This window comes from Grampus griseus (genome assembly GCF_964374135.1).
Source record: "Grampus griseus genome assembly, chromosome: 10".
Lineage (NCBI taxonomy): Eukaryota > Metazoa > Chordata > Mammalia > Artiodactyla > Delphinidae > Grampus > Grampus griseus.
The window spans coordinates 95216578-95230087 of record NC_139004.1 but is presented as its reverse complement, the minus strand read 5'-3'; the positions used below and the strand labels follow the sequence as shown (position 1 = coordinate 95230087).

General features: G+C 40.6%; 1 protein-coding gene across 2 annotated transcripts in view; it reads right to left on the bottom strand.

Annotated features, from left to right (window-relative positions):
* GRM7 (glutamate metabotropic receptor 7) overlaps positions 1-13510 on the bottom strand; it is a gene marked incomplete at both ends in the record, with an annotated part of 839503 nt that overhangs the window by 169151 nt on the left and 656842 nt on the right. For both annotated transcript variants that reach the window (XM_082664306.1, XM_082664305.1), the window contains one exon: positions 12226-13161. In XM_082664306.1, the coding sequence (XP_082520432.1) occupies positions 12226-13161 (936 nt within the window). The remainder of the gene's footprint in view (positions 1-12225; positions 13162-13510) is intronic.

Here is a 13510-nt window from a genome sequence, read left to right as displayed (position 1 = left end):
AAAAGGTTAAATGACACACCCAAAATGTGCAAATTCCAAAATGTGATTAGAGTCAGAGCACCATAAGATGAGGGGGTAGGGAGGAATGGTCTTCTAGGACCAGAGGGCAACTGGGACCGGAAAGAAATGCTCGCGAGACCAGGACGTATTATGAACTACAGCACAGGGATCTCCAGCCCCCGAGGCTGGATTTGGCAGTCCTCTGACTGCATCAGTAAACTATGTTTCATTATGATTTCCTGCGCTTTGAGAAGAGTTGTTGGTGAAAATGATGGGTGGTCTCTGATGGTCTTAGAAATGCTGAAGAACAGAGGTTTGTCTCATTATCCTGATACCAGTTATAAAGGTGAGGTCTGGGTCCTGGTGACTAGGTCTTTTGGTGGCTGACGTCTCAAAATGAAAGCCATCTAATGGGAAAACTGGGCTCCAGGGAGCACACTATGGGGGGCAGATTCAACACTCTTGTTAAGTCTTCTTTTTAGCAGAAATATTTTTCTTGAGTACGTCTCTGTTCAGACCTTGAATGGTTGGGGCCTTGAATGGTTTTAATGTAGTAAGTTATTTCCTTATTAGTTCTAGCTCAATTCAGTTTTACACAGGCTCTTGGGTTTTACCTGTTGAACTACCTTTTCTGGTTAAAGGAAAGGACTGAGATGGTGAAGGCTGCAATTATCCTAGGTGACAGCACTTGAAATTAGCTGATGCATCATGAAGGGAGCAAAGAGGACTGTACTATTCCAAGCCATTGGCTAATACCAGATGCGCAAACAGCTGGCTTCAGAGGGCTGTTTGAAGAGAAGCTCAGCTATCACCAAGGTCACAGCAGGAAGCAGAAAAGAGATGATTTCACAAGATTTTGATAAAAATTTGAACAGACAAAATTAAATAGCAGAAGTAATGCCTCAACCACCAGTATGCACGGGTAGAAAAACGGCCTCAGCATCGCCTATGCCCTGGGACGTTTCTCTCCACTGTGTTTAGATGCAAGGTGAAGGTCTTAGTAAGCATTCCAGAAGGGAAAAGAAGAATTTTTATTTTAAAAAATGTTTGTGTATGTGTGTGTACTTATACGTCTAGAGGTAGAGCCATCAGACTATTGACGATGACTGTCTCTAGAGGATGGGATAATAGGAGTCCTTTCTTTCCTCAGTTGCTGTTTGAAAAAAGATTAAATAGTGGGCAACGTTACTTGCTAAACCCACAAAATAGAAAAAAAAACCTGTATCTCTGATTTCAGCAATAAAGCAAAGTAACACAAAAAGGAAGATAAGACATAGCCTGTTCGCGTATTCTTTTAATGTTCAAAACAGCTTTCAGACCTGCTTTATCTTTTCTAGTCCTTCAGGCTTTCTTCGAGGCAATGCCATCCTTTGATCCATCTACGACAAGAGCTACTTAACTGGTTCTCTAGTTGCTTCACCTTGGGCTCATCCTCCATCCTCAAGTGCTATCCTGGGATTCACTTTCCCAGATACCCTATGCTCACACTCCTCCCACACCTGGAAACTTCTGTTGGATCTCCACAGCTTCAAAGAGAAAGTCCAAACACAGCTACTTCTCCACTGCATCGTTCTCTCTGTTATCTCTGACTCGAGACCCCCAAAACCAGAGAGGGGGCGGGCCTGCACCACAGGGAAGACCACGCATAATTCAACATGTGCATAAGGGGATGTTTCATTCTAAGAAAGAACAGCGGGTGTTTCGGCTTACACGCTCCAGTATTTCAAATTAACTCGGCCCACCCCTTAGGAAAGAGGCAATTCTTGCCAAAAGTTTGATGTGGGAATGAAATGTGGGGTTCACGTTGTTTCAAAATTTGCCCATAGAATGAGGTTTTCTTAAAAACCTCTCAGGTTTGCAAGAGTCAAAATGACCTAAGCACAATGTTGTCTCCTCAGTCCACATACTGTAGGTTGAAAACAGCATCCCCCTAGTTTTTCACATGTGATAGAATTTCTTAATGGATTGTCTTAGCACTTCCTCTGCCTGTTCACTTCCGGCCCCTTGTTGCATTTTCCATGAAGCTTAAGTGGAGGTCCCTTTCTCTGTGTGTCCATACTGCATTCTTTGTGTGACGAGCGCAGCTTATCTCACACTAGGTGATACTTCTTTGAAGGCCTGTGTGGACCACTAGCTTTCAGCTCCTGTCTGACAAGGATGGTGCCTTCTTTACACCTACATTACAGCCCTTCCCAGAGCCCTAGGGGCACAGTAGGTGTTGCACAATTGTTAGTTCAATTGCTAAAAGGTCAGGAGAAAATTTTAATCAAATGAAATAGCGCAGAAGCATTAACCAATATATTACTTCCAAAGAGAACTAGGTCTTTTCCTTCCTGTACATCTTTGGGCCATTAAAAAAAAAAAAAAAAAAAAAAGATGTGTGATCAGAGACAGAATAAAGCCTAATTCAAACACACCCCATTTCTCTGACTATTCTTTACCTTTAAGCAGATTAATCTTAACAGAAGCTGTTCAAGGACTTCAGTACGGTGACAACACACAGCTGCATGGGGAGAGATACCGAGGGTCATTCATTGAAACCCAACACTACCTCAGAAATGGCACGTGGATTTCACATTCCTTTCAGTTCTGATTTATTGGTAGTGGTTGCCAAAAAAGACTATGATTTCGCGTCCACACCGGGGTTCAGGGGAAGCTTGCCGTTAGTCATTAGTGATGGCTGCCTCAGGCATGGATGAGGGAAGGTGTCCCTCCCTACCAAACATTTCCGATCCTTAATATGAGTCCTAGGCTTGTTTTGCTTTGTGTTTAGATTCTGGGGAGCTACTGCTCTAACTGGAAGATCAAAAGATCTTGGCATATAGTCCTAGCCCTTCAAGAAATACTCTGGGGGACACTCCTACCCGCCTGCCCTCTTGCTATGTCTGGTTCCAGGGCCAGGTGCCTTGGTTCTGGCTTTTCAGGTCTCTGGTCCAAACTTTGAAGTTGACACTTTATTCAGACCTTTTGACTCTAGACTTTGTCTTCGACCATGGATAGCATCCTTCTGATCTCTTGGTTTCCTGTGGCTCTTCCAGGTGTTTGGGGTGAGTATTAATTTACCCCCAAAGTCTTTTAAATTAGAAATCAGGAAATATTTAGCGAATGTCTTTTGTGGATTAGAAAGAAGATATTTAGGCAGTTTTAAAAAGCAACCTTGGTTTCCACTGGTGTTTTGCCAGCATGCTTATTTAAAAAATCTAGTTTTATGCCCATCCTATCCTTACTGAGCCAGTTGGGGAGGGTGGACATGCGATATTTTTTTAAAACAAATTTCTCCGGGGATTACCACAGACACAATTTTGAACCACTGAGTTAAAAACGCTGAGCTGGTGCAGAGATCGCCAACAATGGCCCTAATTCTGTCATTTAGTGGAATACGCTTCAGGGAAAACCAAAGAATCCTGTTATTTAAGTACTGAAATCCCCCCGGTTCTGTTCTGATACGTGCACAAGAGAGGTTTGTGGGTCACGTTACAGAAAACATAACTCTTTTCCTTCAAGACTCTTTTCCCAGCATTTTTCTGTGACCAGAAAATGCCTCAATTCTTTTCTTTCTCCTCTTCTCACCAACCCATTCCTTGTCCCATCCAAGCAAACACACGTGCACAGAGGGAAAGACTCCTGAGACCCTCTGATCCTTTCCCTTTTATACAAAGGTCTACTTTGCTTTTGTAGAAATGGTACAAAGCTTGTCTCCCTGTCCCTGTGTAAGAAATGATATATTGGCTTACCCAGAAAGTCCTCCAGACAACAACAGGCTCAAAACAATGGAATAAATACAGCATCTATAGGGATTCCCAGATTGGAGCAGCATAACCTGTATCCTCCCTACCTGGCTTCATGAAAAGCTCTTTGTGAAGATACACCCACGAGTCAAGCCTTTGTTTTCCATGAAGACAATCCAGTCCTCCAACAGATTGTGCCAGTATATAGCAGTAGCATATTACAGCACTTCACCACACACGCAAGCTCTTGCTGTGCCGTCATTCTACCATTTGCAGTGTCTCCTTGAATCATTTCAGTCACATAAATATAATTCCTAAGATAAGGAATCGTTATTTTTTGCCTAGAGTTTCCCTCTTCCATCCCTGGCCACGTCCAAGATCCTCATTTCAGAAGTCACAGGGCCAGCAATGATAAAACAAGGTAACAGTAATATCCTCTTGCATCCTCCATAACAAAAGCAAAAATAAACTTCTTGAGGGTTGATGTTTTGCAAGACAACAAGGAACATTTCTCATACCTTATGCTGTGTTAATGAACTCAACTGATGAGAAATTTCACAAAGAAATACTCATATAATCAAAACAAATTCAATATCCTGAAACAGTAAATAGATATTACTGAACTCACTGCCTAATTTTTCTTTTTTTGTGTGTCTTGTAACAATGGAATTCTTCCAGTTGAAACACTTCAACTCTTAAATCTAAACAAAAACGGAAGGGCTATGATTTTGTATGTATTAGGTTGGCAATAATGCCTTTTGCTGTGATATCTTTTTGCATTTTGCAATTTGCTGCCTTCCACAATTTAAATTCCATGGTTACACCAGTCCCTCCCATCAGGAAACTTACACAAGCCTCTTAGATGGCCTCATCCACCACAGGGCAGACAGCAGAAGCAAGAAGAACTATAATCCTGCAGCCTGTGGAACAAAAACCACATTAACAGAAAGATAGACAAGATGAAAAGGCAGAGGGCTATGTACCAGATGAAGAAACAAGATAAAACCCCAGAAAAACAACTAAATGAAGTGGAGATAGGCAACCTTTCAGAAAAAGAATTCAGAATAATGATAGTGAAGATGATCGAGGACCTCAGAAAAAGAATGCAGGCAAAGATCGAGAAGATGCAAGAAATGCTTAACAAAGACCTAGAAGAATTAAAGAACAAACAAACAGAGATGAACAATACGATAACTGAAATGAAAACTATAATCAATAGCAGAATAACTGAGGCAGAAGAATGGATAAGTGACCTGGAAGACAGAATGGTGGAATTCACTGCTGCAGAACAGAATAAAGAAAAAAGAATGAAAAGAAATGAAGACAGCCTAAGAGACCTCGGGGAAAACATTAAACACAACAACATTCGCATTATAGGGGTCCCAGAAGGAGAAGAGAGAGAGAAAGGACCAGAGAAAATATTTGAAGAGATTATAGTCAAAAACTTCCGTAACATGGGAAAGGAAATAGCCACCCAAGTCCAGTAAGCGCAGTGAGCCCCATACAGGATAAACCCAAGGGGAAATGCGCTGAGACAGAGAGTAATCAAAGTGGCAAAAATTAAAGACAAAGAAAAATTATTGAAAGCAGCAAGGGAAGAATGACAAATGACATACAAGGGAACTCCCATAAGGTTAACAGCTGATTTCTCAGCAGAAACTCTGTAAGCCAGAAGGGAGTGGCATGATATACTTAAAGTGATGAAAGGGAAGAATCTACAACCAAGATTACTCTACCCAGCAAGGATCTCATTCAGATTCGATGGAGAAATCAAAAGTTTTACAGACAGCAAAAGCTAAGAGAATTCAGCACCACCAAATCAGCTCTACAACAAATGCTAAAGGAACTTCTCTAAGTGGGAAACACAAGAAAAGGACCTACAAAAACAAACCCAAAACAATTAAGAAAATGGTAATAGGAACATACATATCAATAATTACCTTAAACGTGAATGGATTAAATGCTCCAACCAAAAGACACAGGTTTGCAGAATGGACACAAAAACAAGACCCATATATATGCTGTCTACAAGAGACCCACTTCAGACCTAGGGACACATACAGACTGAAAGTGAGGGGACAGTAAAAGATATTCCATGCAAATGGAAATCAAAAGAAAGCTGGAGTAGCAATACTCATATCAGATAAAATAGACTTTAAAATAAAGAATGTTACAAGAGACAAGGAAAGACACTACATAATGATCAAGGGAGCAATCCAAGAAGAAGATATAACAATTATAAACATATATGCACCCAACAGAGGAGCACCTCAATACACAAGGCAACTGCTAACAGCTATAAAAAAGGAAATCGACAGTAACACAATAATAGTGGGGGACTTTAACACCTCACTTACAGCAATGGACAGATCATCCAAAATGAAAATAAACAAGGAAACAGAAGATTTAAATGACACAATAGACCAGATAGATTTAATTGATATTTATAGGACACTCCATCCAAAAACAGGAGATTACACTTTCTTCTCAAGTGCACACGGAACATTCTCCAGGATAGATCACATCTTGTGTCACAAATCAAGCCTCAGTAAATTGAAGAAAATTGAAATCATAGCAAGCATCTTTTCTGACCACAACGCTATGAGATTAGAAATGAATTACAGCGTAAAAAATGTAAAAAACACAAACACATGGAGGCTAAACAATACGTTACTAAATAACCAAGAGATCACTGAAGAAATCAAAGAGGAAATCAAAAAATACCTAGAAACAAATGACAATGAAAACACGACAATCCAAAACCTATGGGATGCAGCAAAAGCAGTTCTAAGAGGGAAGTTTATAGCTATACAAGCCTACCTCAATAACCAAGAAAAATCTCAAATAAACCATCTAACGTTATACCTAAAGAACTAGAGAAAGAAGAACAAACAAAACCCAAAGTTAGCAGAAGGAAAGAAATCATAAAGATCAGAGCAGAAATAAATGAAATAGAAACAAAGAAAACAATAGCAAAGATCAATAAAACTAAAAGCTGGTTCTTTGAGAAGATAAACAAAATTGATAAACCATTAGCCCAACTCATCAAGAAAAAGAGGGAGGGGACTAAAACCAATAGAATTAGAAAAGAAAAAGGAGAAGTAACAACTGACACTGCAGAAATACAAAGCATCCTAAGAGACTACTAAAAGCAACTCTATGCCAATAAAATGGACAACCTGGAAGAAATGGACAAATTCATAGAAAGGTATAACCTTCCAAGACTGAACCAAGAAGAAAGAGAAAATATGAACAGACCAATCACAAGTAATGAAATTGAAACTGTGATTAAACACCTTCCAACAAACAAAAGTCCAGCACCAGATGGCTTCACAGGTGAATTCTATCAAACATTTAGAGAAGAGCTAACACCCATCCTTCTCAAACTCTTCCAAAAATTTGCAGAGGAAGGAACACTCCCAAACTCATCCTATGAGGCCACCATCACCCTGATACCAAAACCAGACAAAGATACTACAAAAAAAAGAAAACTACAGATCAATATCACTCATGAATATAGATGCAAAAATCCTCAACAAAATACAAGCCAACAGAATCCAACAACACATTAAAAGGATCATACGCCATGATCAAGTGGGATTTATCCCAGGGATGCAAGGATTCTTCAATATACGCAAATCAATCAATGTGATACACCATATTAACAAATTGAAGAAGAAAAAACCATATAATCATCTCAATAGATGCAGAAAAAGCTTTTGACAAAGTTCAACACCCATTTATGATAAAAACTCTCCAGAAAGTGGGCATAGAGGGAACCTACCTCAACATAATAAAGGCCATATACGACAAACCCACAGCCAACATCATTCTCAATGGTGAAAAACTGAAAGCATTTCCTCTAAGATCAGGAACAAGACAAGGGTGTCCACTCTCACCACTATTATTCAACATAGTTTTGGAAGTCATGGCAATCAGAGAAGAAAAAGAAATAAAAGGAATACAAATTGGAAAAGAAGAAGTAAAACTGTCACTGTTTGCAGATGACATGATGCTATACATAGAGAATCCTAAAGAAGCCACCAGAAAACTACTAGAGCTAATCAATGAATTTGGTAAAGTTGCAGGATACAAAATTAATGCACAGAAATCTCTTGCATTCCTATAATATTAATGATGAAAAATCTGAAAGAGAAATTAAGAAAACACTCCCATTTACCATTGCAACAAAAAGAATAAAATACCTAGGAATAAACCTATCTAGGGAGACAAAAGACCTGAATGCAGAAAACTATAAGACACTGATGAAAGAAATTAAAGGTGATACCAACAGATGGAGAGATATACCATGTTCTTAGATTGGAAGAATCAACATTGTGAAAATGACTATACTACCCAAAGCAATCTACAGATTCAATGCAATCCCTATCAAATTACCAATGGTATTTTTTACAGAACTAGAACAAAAAATCTTAAAATTTGTATGGAGACACAAAAGACCCCAAATAGCCAAAGCAGTCTTGAGGGAAAAAAACGGAGCTGGAGGAATCAGACTCTCTGACTTCAGACTATACTATAAAGCTATAGTCAAGACTACAATCAAGACAATATGGTACTAGCACAATAACAAACACATAGATCAATGGAACAAGATAGAAAGCCCCGAGATAAACCCACGCACCTATGGTCAAGTAATCTATGACAAAGGATGGAAGGATATGCAATGGAGAAAAGACAGTCTCTTCAATACGTGGTGCTGGGAAAACTCGACAGCTACATGTAAAAGAATGAAATTAGAACACTCCCTAACACCATACACAAAAATAAACTCAAAATGGATTCGAGAACTAAATGTAAGACCAGACACTATACAACTCTTAGAGGAAAACATAGGAAGAACACTCTTTGACATAAATCACTGCAATGGAAATAAAAACAAAAATAAACAAATGGGACCTAATGAAACTTCAAAGCTTTTGCACAGCAAAGCTGTGCAAATAAACAAGACGAACAGACAACCCTCAGAATGGGAGAAAATATTTGCGAACGAGTCAATGGACAAAGGATTAATCTCCAAAATATATAAACAGCTCATGCAGCTCAATATTAAAGAAACAAACAACCCAATCTAAAAATGGGCAGGAGACCTAAATAAACACTTCTCCAAAGAAGACATACAGATGGCCAAGAAGCACATGAAAAGCTCCTCAACATCACTAATTATTAGAGAAATGCAAATCAAAACTACAATGGGGCTTCCCTGGTGGCGCAGTGGTTGAGCATCCGCCTGCCGATGCATGGGACACGGGTTCGTGCCCCGGTCTGGGAAGATCCCACATGCCGCGGAGAGGCTGGGCCCGTGAGCCATGGCCGCTGAGCCTGTGCATCCGGAGCCTGTGCTCCGCGATGGGAGAGGCCACAACGGTGAGAGGCCCGCGTACCGCAAAAAAAACCCACAAAAAAACCCCCACAAAACTACAATGAGGTATCACCTCACACCAGTTAGAATGGGCATCATTAGAAAATCTACAAACAACAAATGCTGGAGAGGGTGTGGAGAAAAGGGAACCCTCTTGCAGTGTTGGTAGGAATGTAAATTGATACAGCCACTATGGAAAAGAGTATGGAGGTTCCTTAAAAACTAAAAATAGAATTACCATATATCCAGCAATCCTACTACTGGGCATATACCCAGAGAAAACCATAATTCAAAATGACACATGCACCCCAATGTTCACTGCAGCACTATTTACAATAGTCAGGTCATGGAAGCAACCTAAATGCCCATCAACAGACAAATGGATAAAGAAATTGTGGTACATATATACAATGGAATATTCCTCAGTCATAAAAAGGAACAAAATCGGATCATTTGTTGAGACATGGATGGATCTAGAGAGTGTCATACAGAGTGAAGTAAGTCAGAAAGAAAAACAAATATCATATATTAACGCATATATGTGGAACCTAGAAAAATGGTACAGATGAACCAGTTTGCAGGGCAAAAGTTGAGACACAAACGTAGAGAACAAACATATGGACACCAAAGGGGGAAAGCCGCGGTGGGTGGGGATGGTGGTGTGCTGACTTGGGCGATTGGGATTGACCTGTATACACTGATGTGTATAAAACTGATGACTAATAAGAAAAAAAAAGGATAAGGAAAATAAAAAATTTTTAAAAATTTAAAAAATAAATTCCATGGTTTCATGTACTCTAGCCATATGCCTGGCATGAAGGCACGTGCATTTTCATTCCAAATTCACTGTTCCCAGTTGGCAATTTGGTACCTTTAATTGCGTCAAACAGCTATGTAAAACAGCATAATCCACTGAGAGTACACAAAGAGAATTGCGTGCCTTCTAAATTCTGGTATACAAAGCGCACTGCTTGAAGACAGCTTAGTTTTGCCTGTAGTCCGGTTCTACCTATGCAATGTTTTCTAGAACAAGCAGAATCAGTGAATCCAGTTCCTGAAAACTTGCATCCTTCTCAGGTTTTTAAATGAGTAAATTATACCCCTGATCTTAACTGACAAGATTCAGAGTCATGACTAGAAATGGCCAGAAATGACAAACGAAATGGTAGAGACCCATAATGCCAAATTTGCATTACAGCAAGGCTCATCTACAGGACAGCTGCCATGAGCCCTGCCTTTTATATTCCTCAAGCACAAATTTACAAGAAAAAGCTCTAATATTTTTATCCTGTTGCATGGGAAATTGTGTTTAATAACAGAATAATGTTTATCTCGATAGGCTTTGATGATGAACATCAGACCCCACAAAAAAGTCCATGATTATCAACTTACGGCCATACACTGCATTTCACTACCCTACCTCATATTTTAATATTCCCTTGGCCCAGGGATAAAGCAATGAAATGAAGTTCAAGTTGGTTTCACAGAGAGTAAACATGCATTATGAATTTGAAACATACTTCCGGACACATATTTTGCTCACTGAGCGTATGTTCAAGAAGAACTTCCTCTAAGAACTTCCTTTTATGACTAAAACCGTAATCTGGAACCATTCACTGTCCTTGGTTTTAGAATTCTATGTGCTTTCATAAGATATTTGCCTTTTTCATTTTAAACACAGTCCAATCTTATAGCTGCTAAATCAAACTGTTTAGGTAAAAGACATCTTTTCAGTTGGAAAACCAGTCAAAGTCCATTCATCCTTTCTATGATTATAAACAACCGGATTCAACTAATTCCCAGAAGCGGAGATTTGTAAATTTGTAGACATTTCTACTTCAATCCTTGTTCTCTCCACTTAGGGCGTTAAGTCCTTGAATGTTGAAGAGGCTTCTCCAACGTGACGTGGTACCAGGCTAGACGCCCGATGTGCCGACTTCTAATCAAGCTGTAACTGTGCTCTCCCTATAGAGCGCGCCAGTGAGGACTTAAGTCTCAGTTCTGGCTTCAGCTGTACCGACATGCCAGAGCTACCTTCACTGAGTAAAGGTCACCACATCGTATTAAGATCAACCTATTAGCATCGCCCAGTTTGCATATATACAAAACAATATCCAGGTGAGCACAGACGTATGTGAATCACGTTTAGAATCAACACGGTAGCGTTGCCTGATTTGCGCACACGTCAGACCTACAGCTACACATGTATTAGTTGCGTTAGGATTCAACGTATTAGGACTGCCTAGCTTACAGACTCATAAAAAACATGAAACTCTATATATGGGGAGGGGGAGGTCATGTACACTGAACATATCTAGGATCAACATTTTAGGGCCCACCAATTTTGAAAACTTTGAACTTTTGCAGCCAGGTGACACTTCCCCTGTGACGTACTGGCCCTTCCACTGCTGGAGACTTGACTCTCTGATATCGCTCTGCCTCACTTGAGGCAATTACTGTACATCTAGCTGTAGGAAGCCTATAGACTGGAATGACAACCAAAGGTCTCCTATATCCACCCATTTAGAGATACATGTACATACAGACATATGTTGTATAGTTCACACACATGATCCAATCCACAGTGAGCGCCTACACAGCCACTAGGAAGAGACAGAGCTGGTGATGACCATCCTTCTCCTGGGAAATAACGGACTGTGGCCCTCCTCTCTTATCCCAAGGAAATACATATGAAAGAAGAGGGAGTGGGTAATGAATGAATAGGAAGGTTTAATTTAGACAGATTGGATTATGTTATACTGCATAATCTCTTGCTACATTGCATCACTCTCTGATCAGTTGACTTGAAAAGTCTATACCTCTGGTTGGTTTCCAGTGGAATGACTGTATTGGATTGGCCAAAAAGTTCGTTCGGGTTTTGGGTACGATGTCACAGAAACACCCGGAAGAACTTTTTGGCCAACCCAATAGCACAGCCCAAGGCAGGTTCTGGATTTCTGTAGCACTGATGCCTATTAACTCAGGATTTGTCTGGTCTTGGGAATACCATTCTGCATTTTTAAAACCTCTTGCTCTATACAATCGATGTGGCTTCAATATTTTCAAAAAGGAACACATTTTTGAAACGCATGGTGTGCAGTGTGCATTTTCACTTACCTTTTCCGCCGACTGAGCGGTGCCAAAAAAAATGGGAATGAAGGCAAGCCAGACTATACATGTTGTGTACATGGTGAATCCAATGGGCTTGGCTTCATTAAAATTCTCTGGGACACCCCGAGTCTTGATGGCATACACAGTACATGTGACCATGAGAAGAATGCTATATCCCAAGGAGCAGATAATCTGGAGATCCGTAATGTCACATTTGAGAACTCCCCGGGCCTGCTCAGGGTTCATTGTCTTATGTTCATCATAGTCTATGATGATGTTGGGTGGGTCAACACCAAACCAAATGAAAACACCTAGAAGCTGAACTGATATTAAACTAGAAGTGATCGCCAGCTGTGACGTTGGGCTTATGAGTCTGGGAGCTGTCACTGACTTCTTGCCCTGTTCGAATATGCGATAAATCCGATTGGTTTTTGTCAAAAGGGCTGCATAACTGATGCACATACCCAAGCCCAAGAAAACTCTCCGGAAAGAACACACTGCCACGTCAGGTTTGGCTATCATCAGGAAAGTGATGATGTAGCAAAGAAAGATGCCCGTCAACAGAACATAGCTCAGTTCCCGCCCAGATGCCCGGACGATGGGAGTGTCATTGTAGCGGATGAAAGTGGCCATGACAAATATAGTGGCGATGATCCCCAACATGGCGAGGAAGACAGGGATGACGGCCCAGGGGGAGTGCCACTCCAGTTTGATGATGGGGATATCCTGGCAGCCGGTTCGGTTTTCATTGGGTCGCTGGTCGTAGGGGCAATGCTGGCATGTCATCTCATCAAACTGGTACTGGTAGCCATCGCAAGGCTCACAGGTCCAGCAGCAAGGAGTTCCCTTCTGTGTCTTCTTTCTTTGCCCAGGCTTGCATGGCAGTGTACACACTGACGGCGGGATCTCCCGGAGTCCTTTACCCCACTGCATGTCCTCTATCTGCAACAAGAAATAAGAAGGTAGATTAGTTAAGAGGAAAGAAAAAGAACAATAACAACAAACAGTAATGATAACAACATGTGAGACTTGACAAGGTAAAGTAACCCCCAGCTGCAGGAGCTACAATCAAGATTCAACCCCACACCATCTCACTGTAGCATCCTCAGTCTTCACCACTGTAGAGTGTGCCAAACATGCCGGATTGTAAGAATTCCCTGTGGTAGCTATTGGAAATACAGATTCCCTGTTCCCACCCTAGACCCCCCGTTCCCACCCTAGACCCCCCCCCCCAAATAAGAATATCCTGAAAAGGAGCCTTTGGATCTTCATTTTCAACAAGTACTCAGAG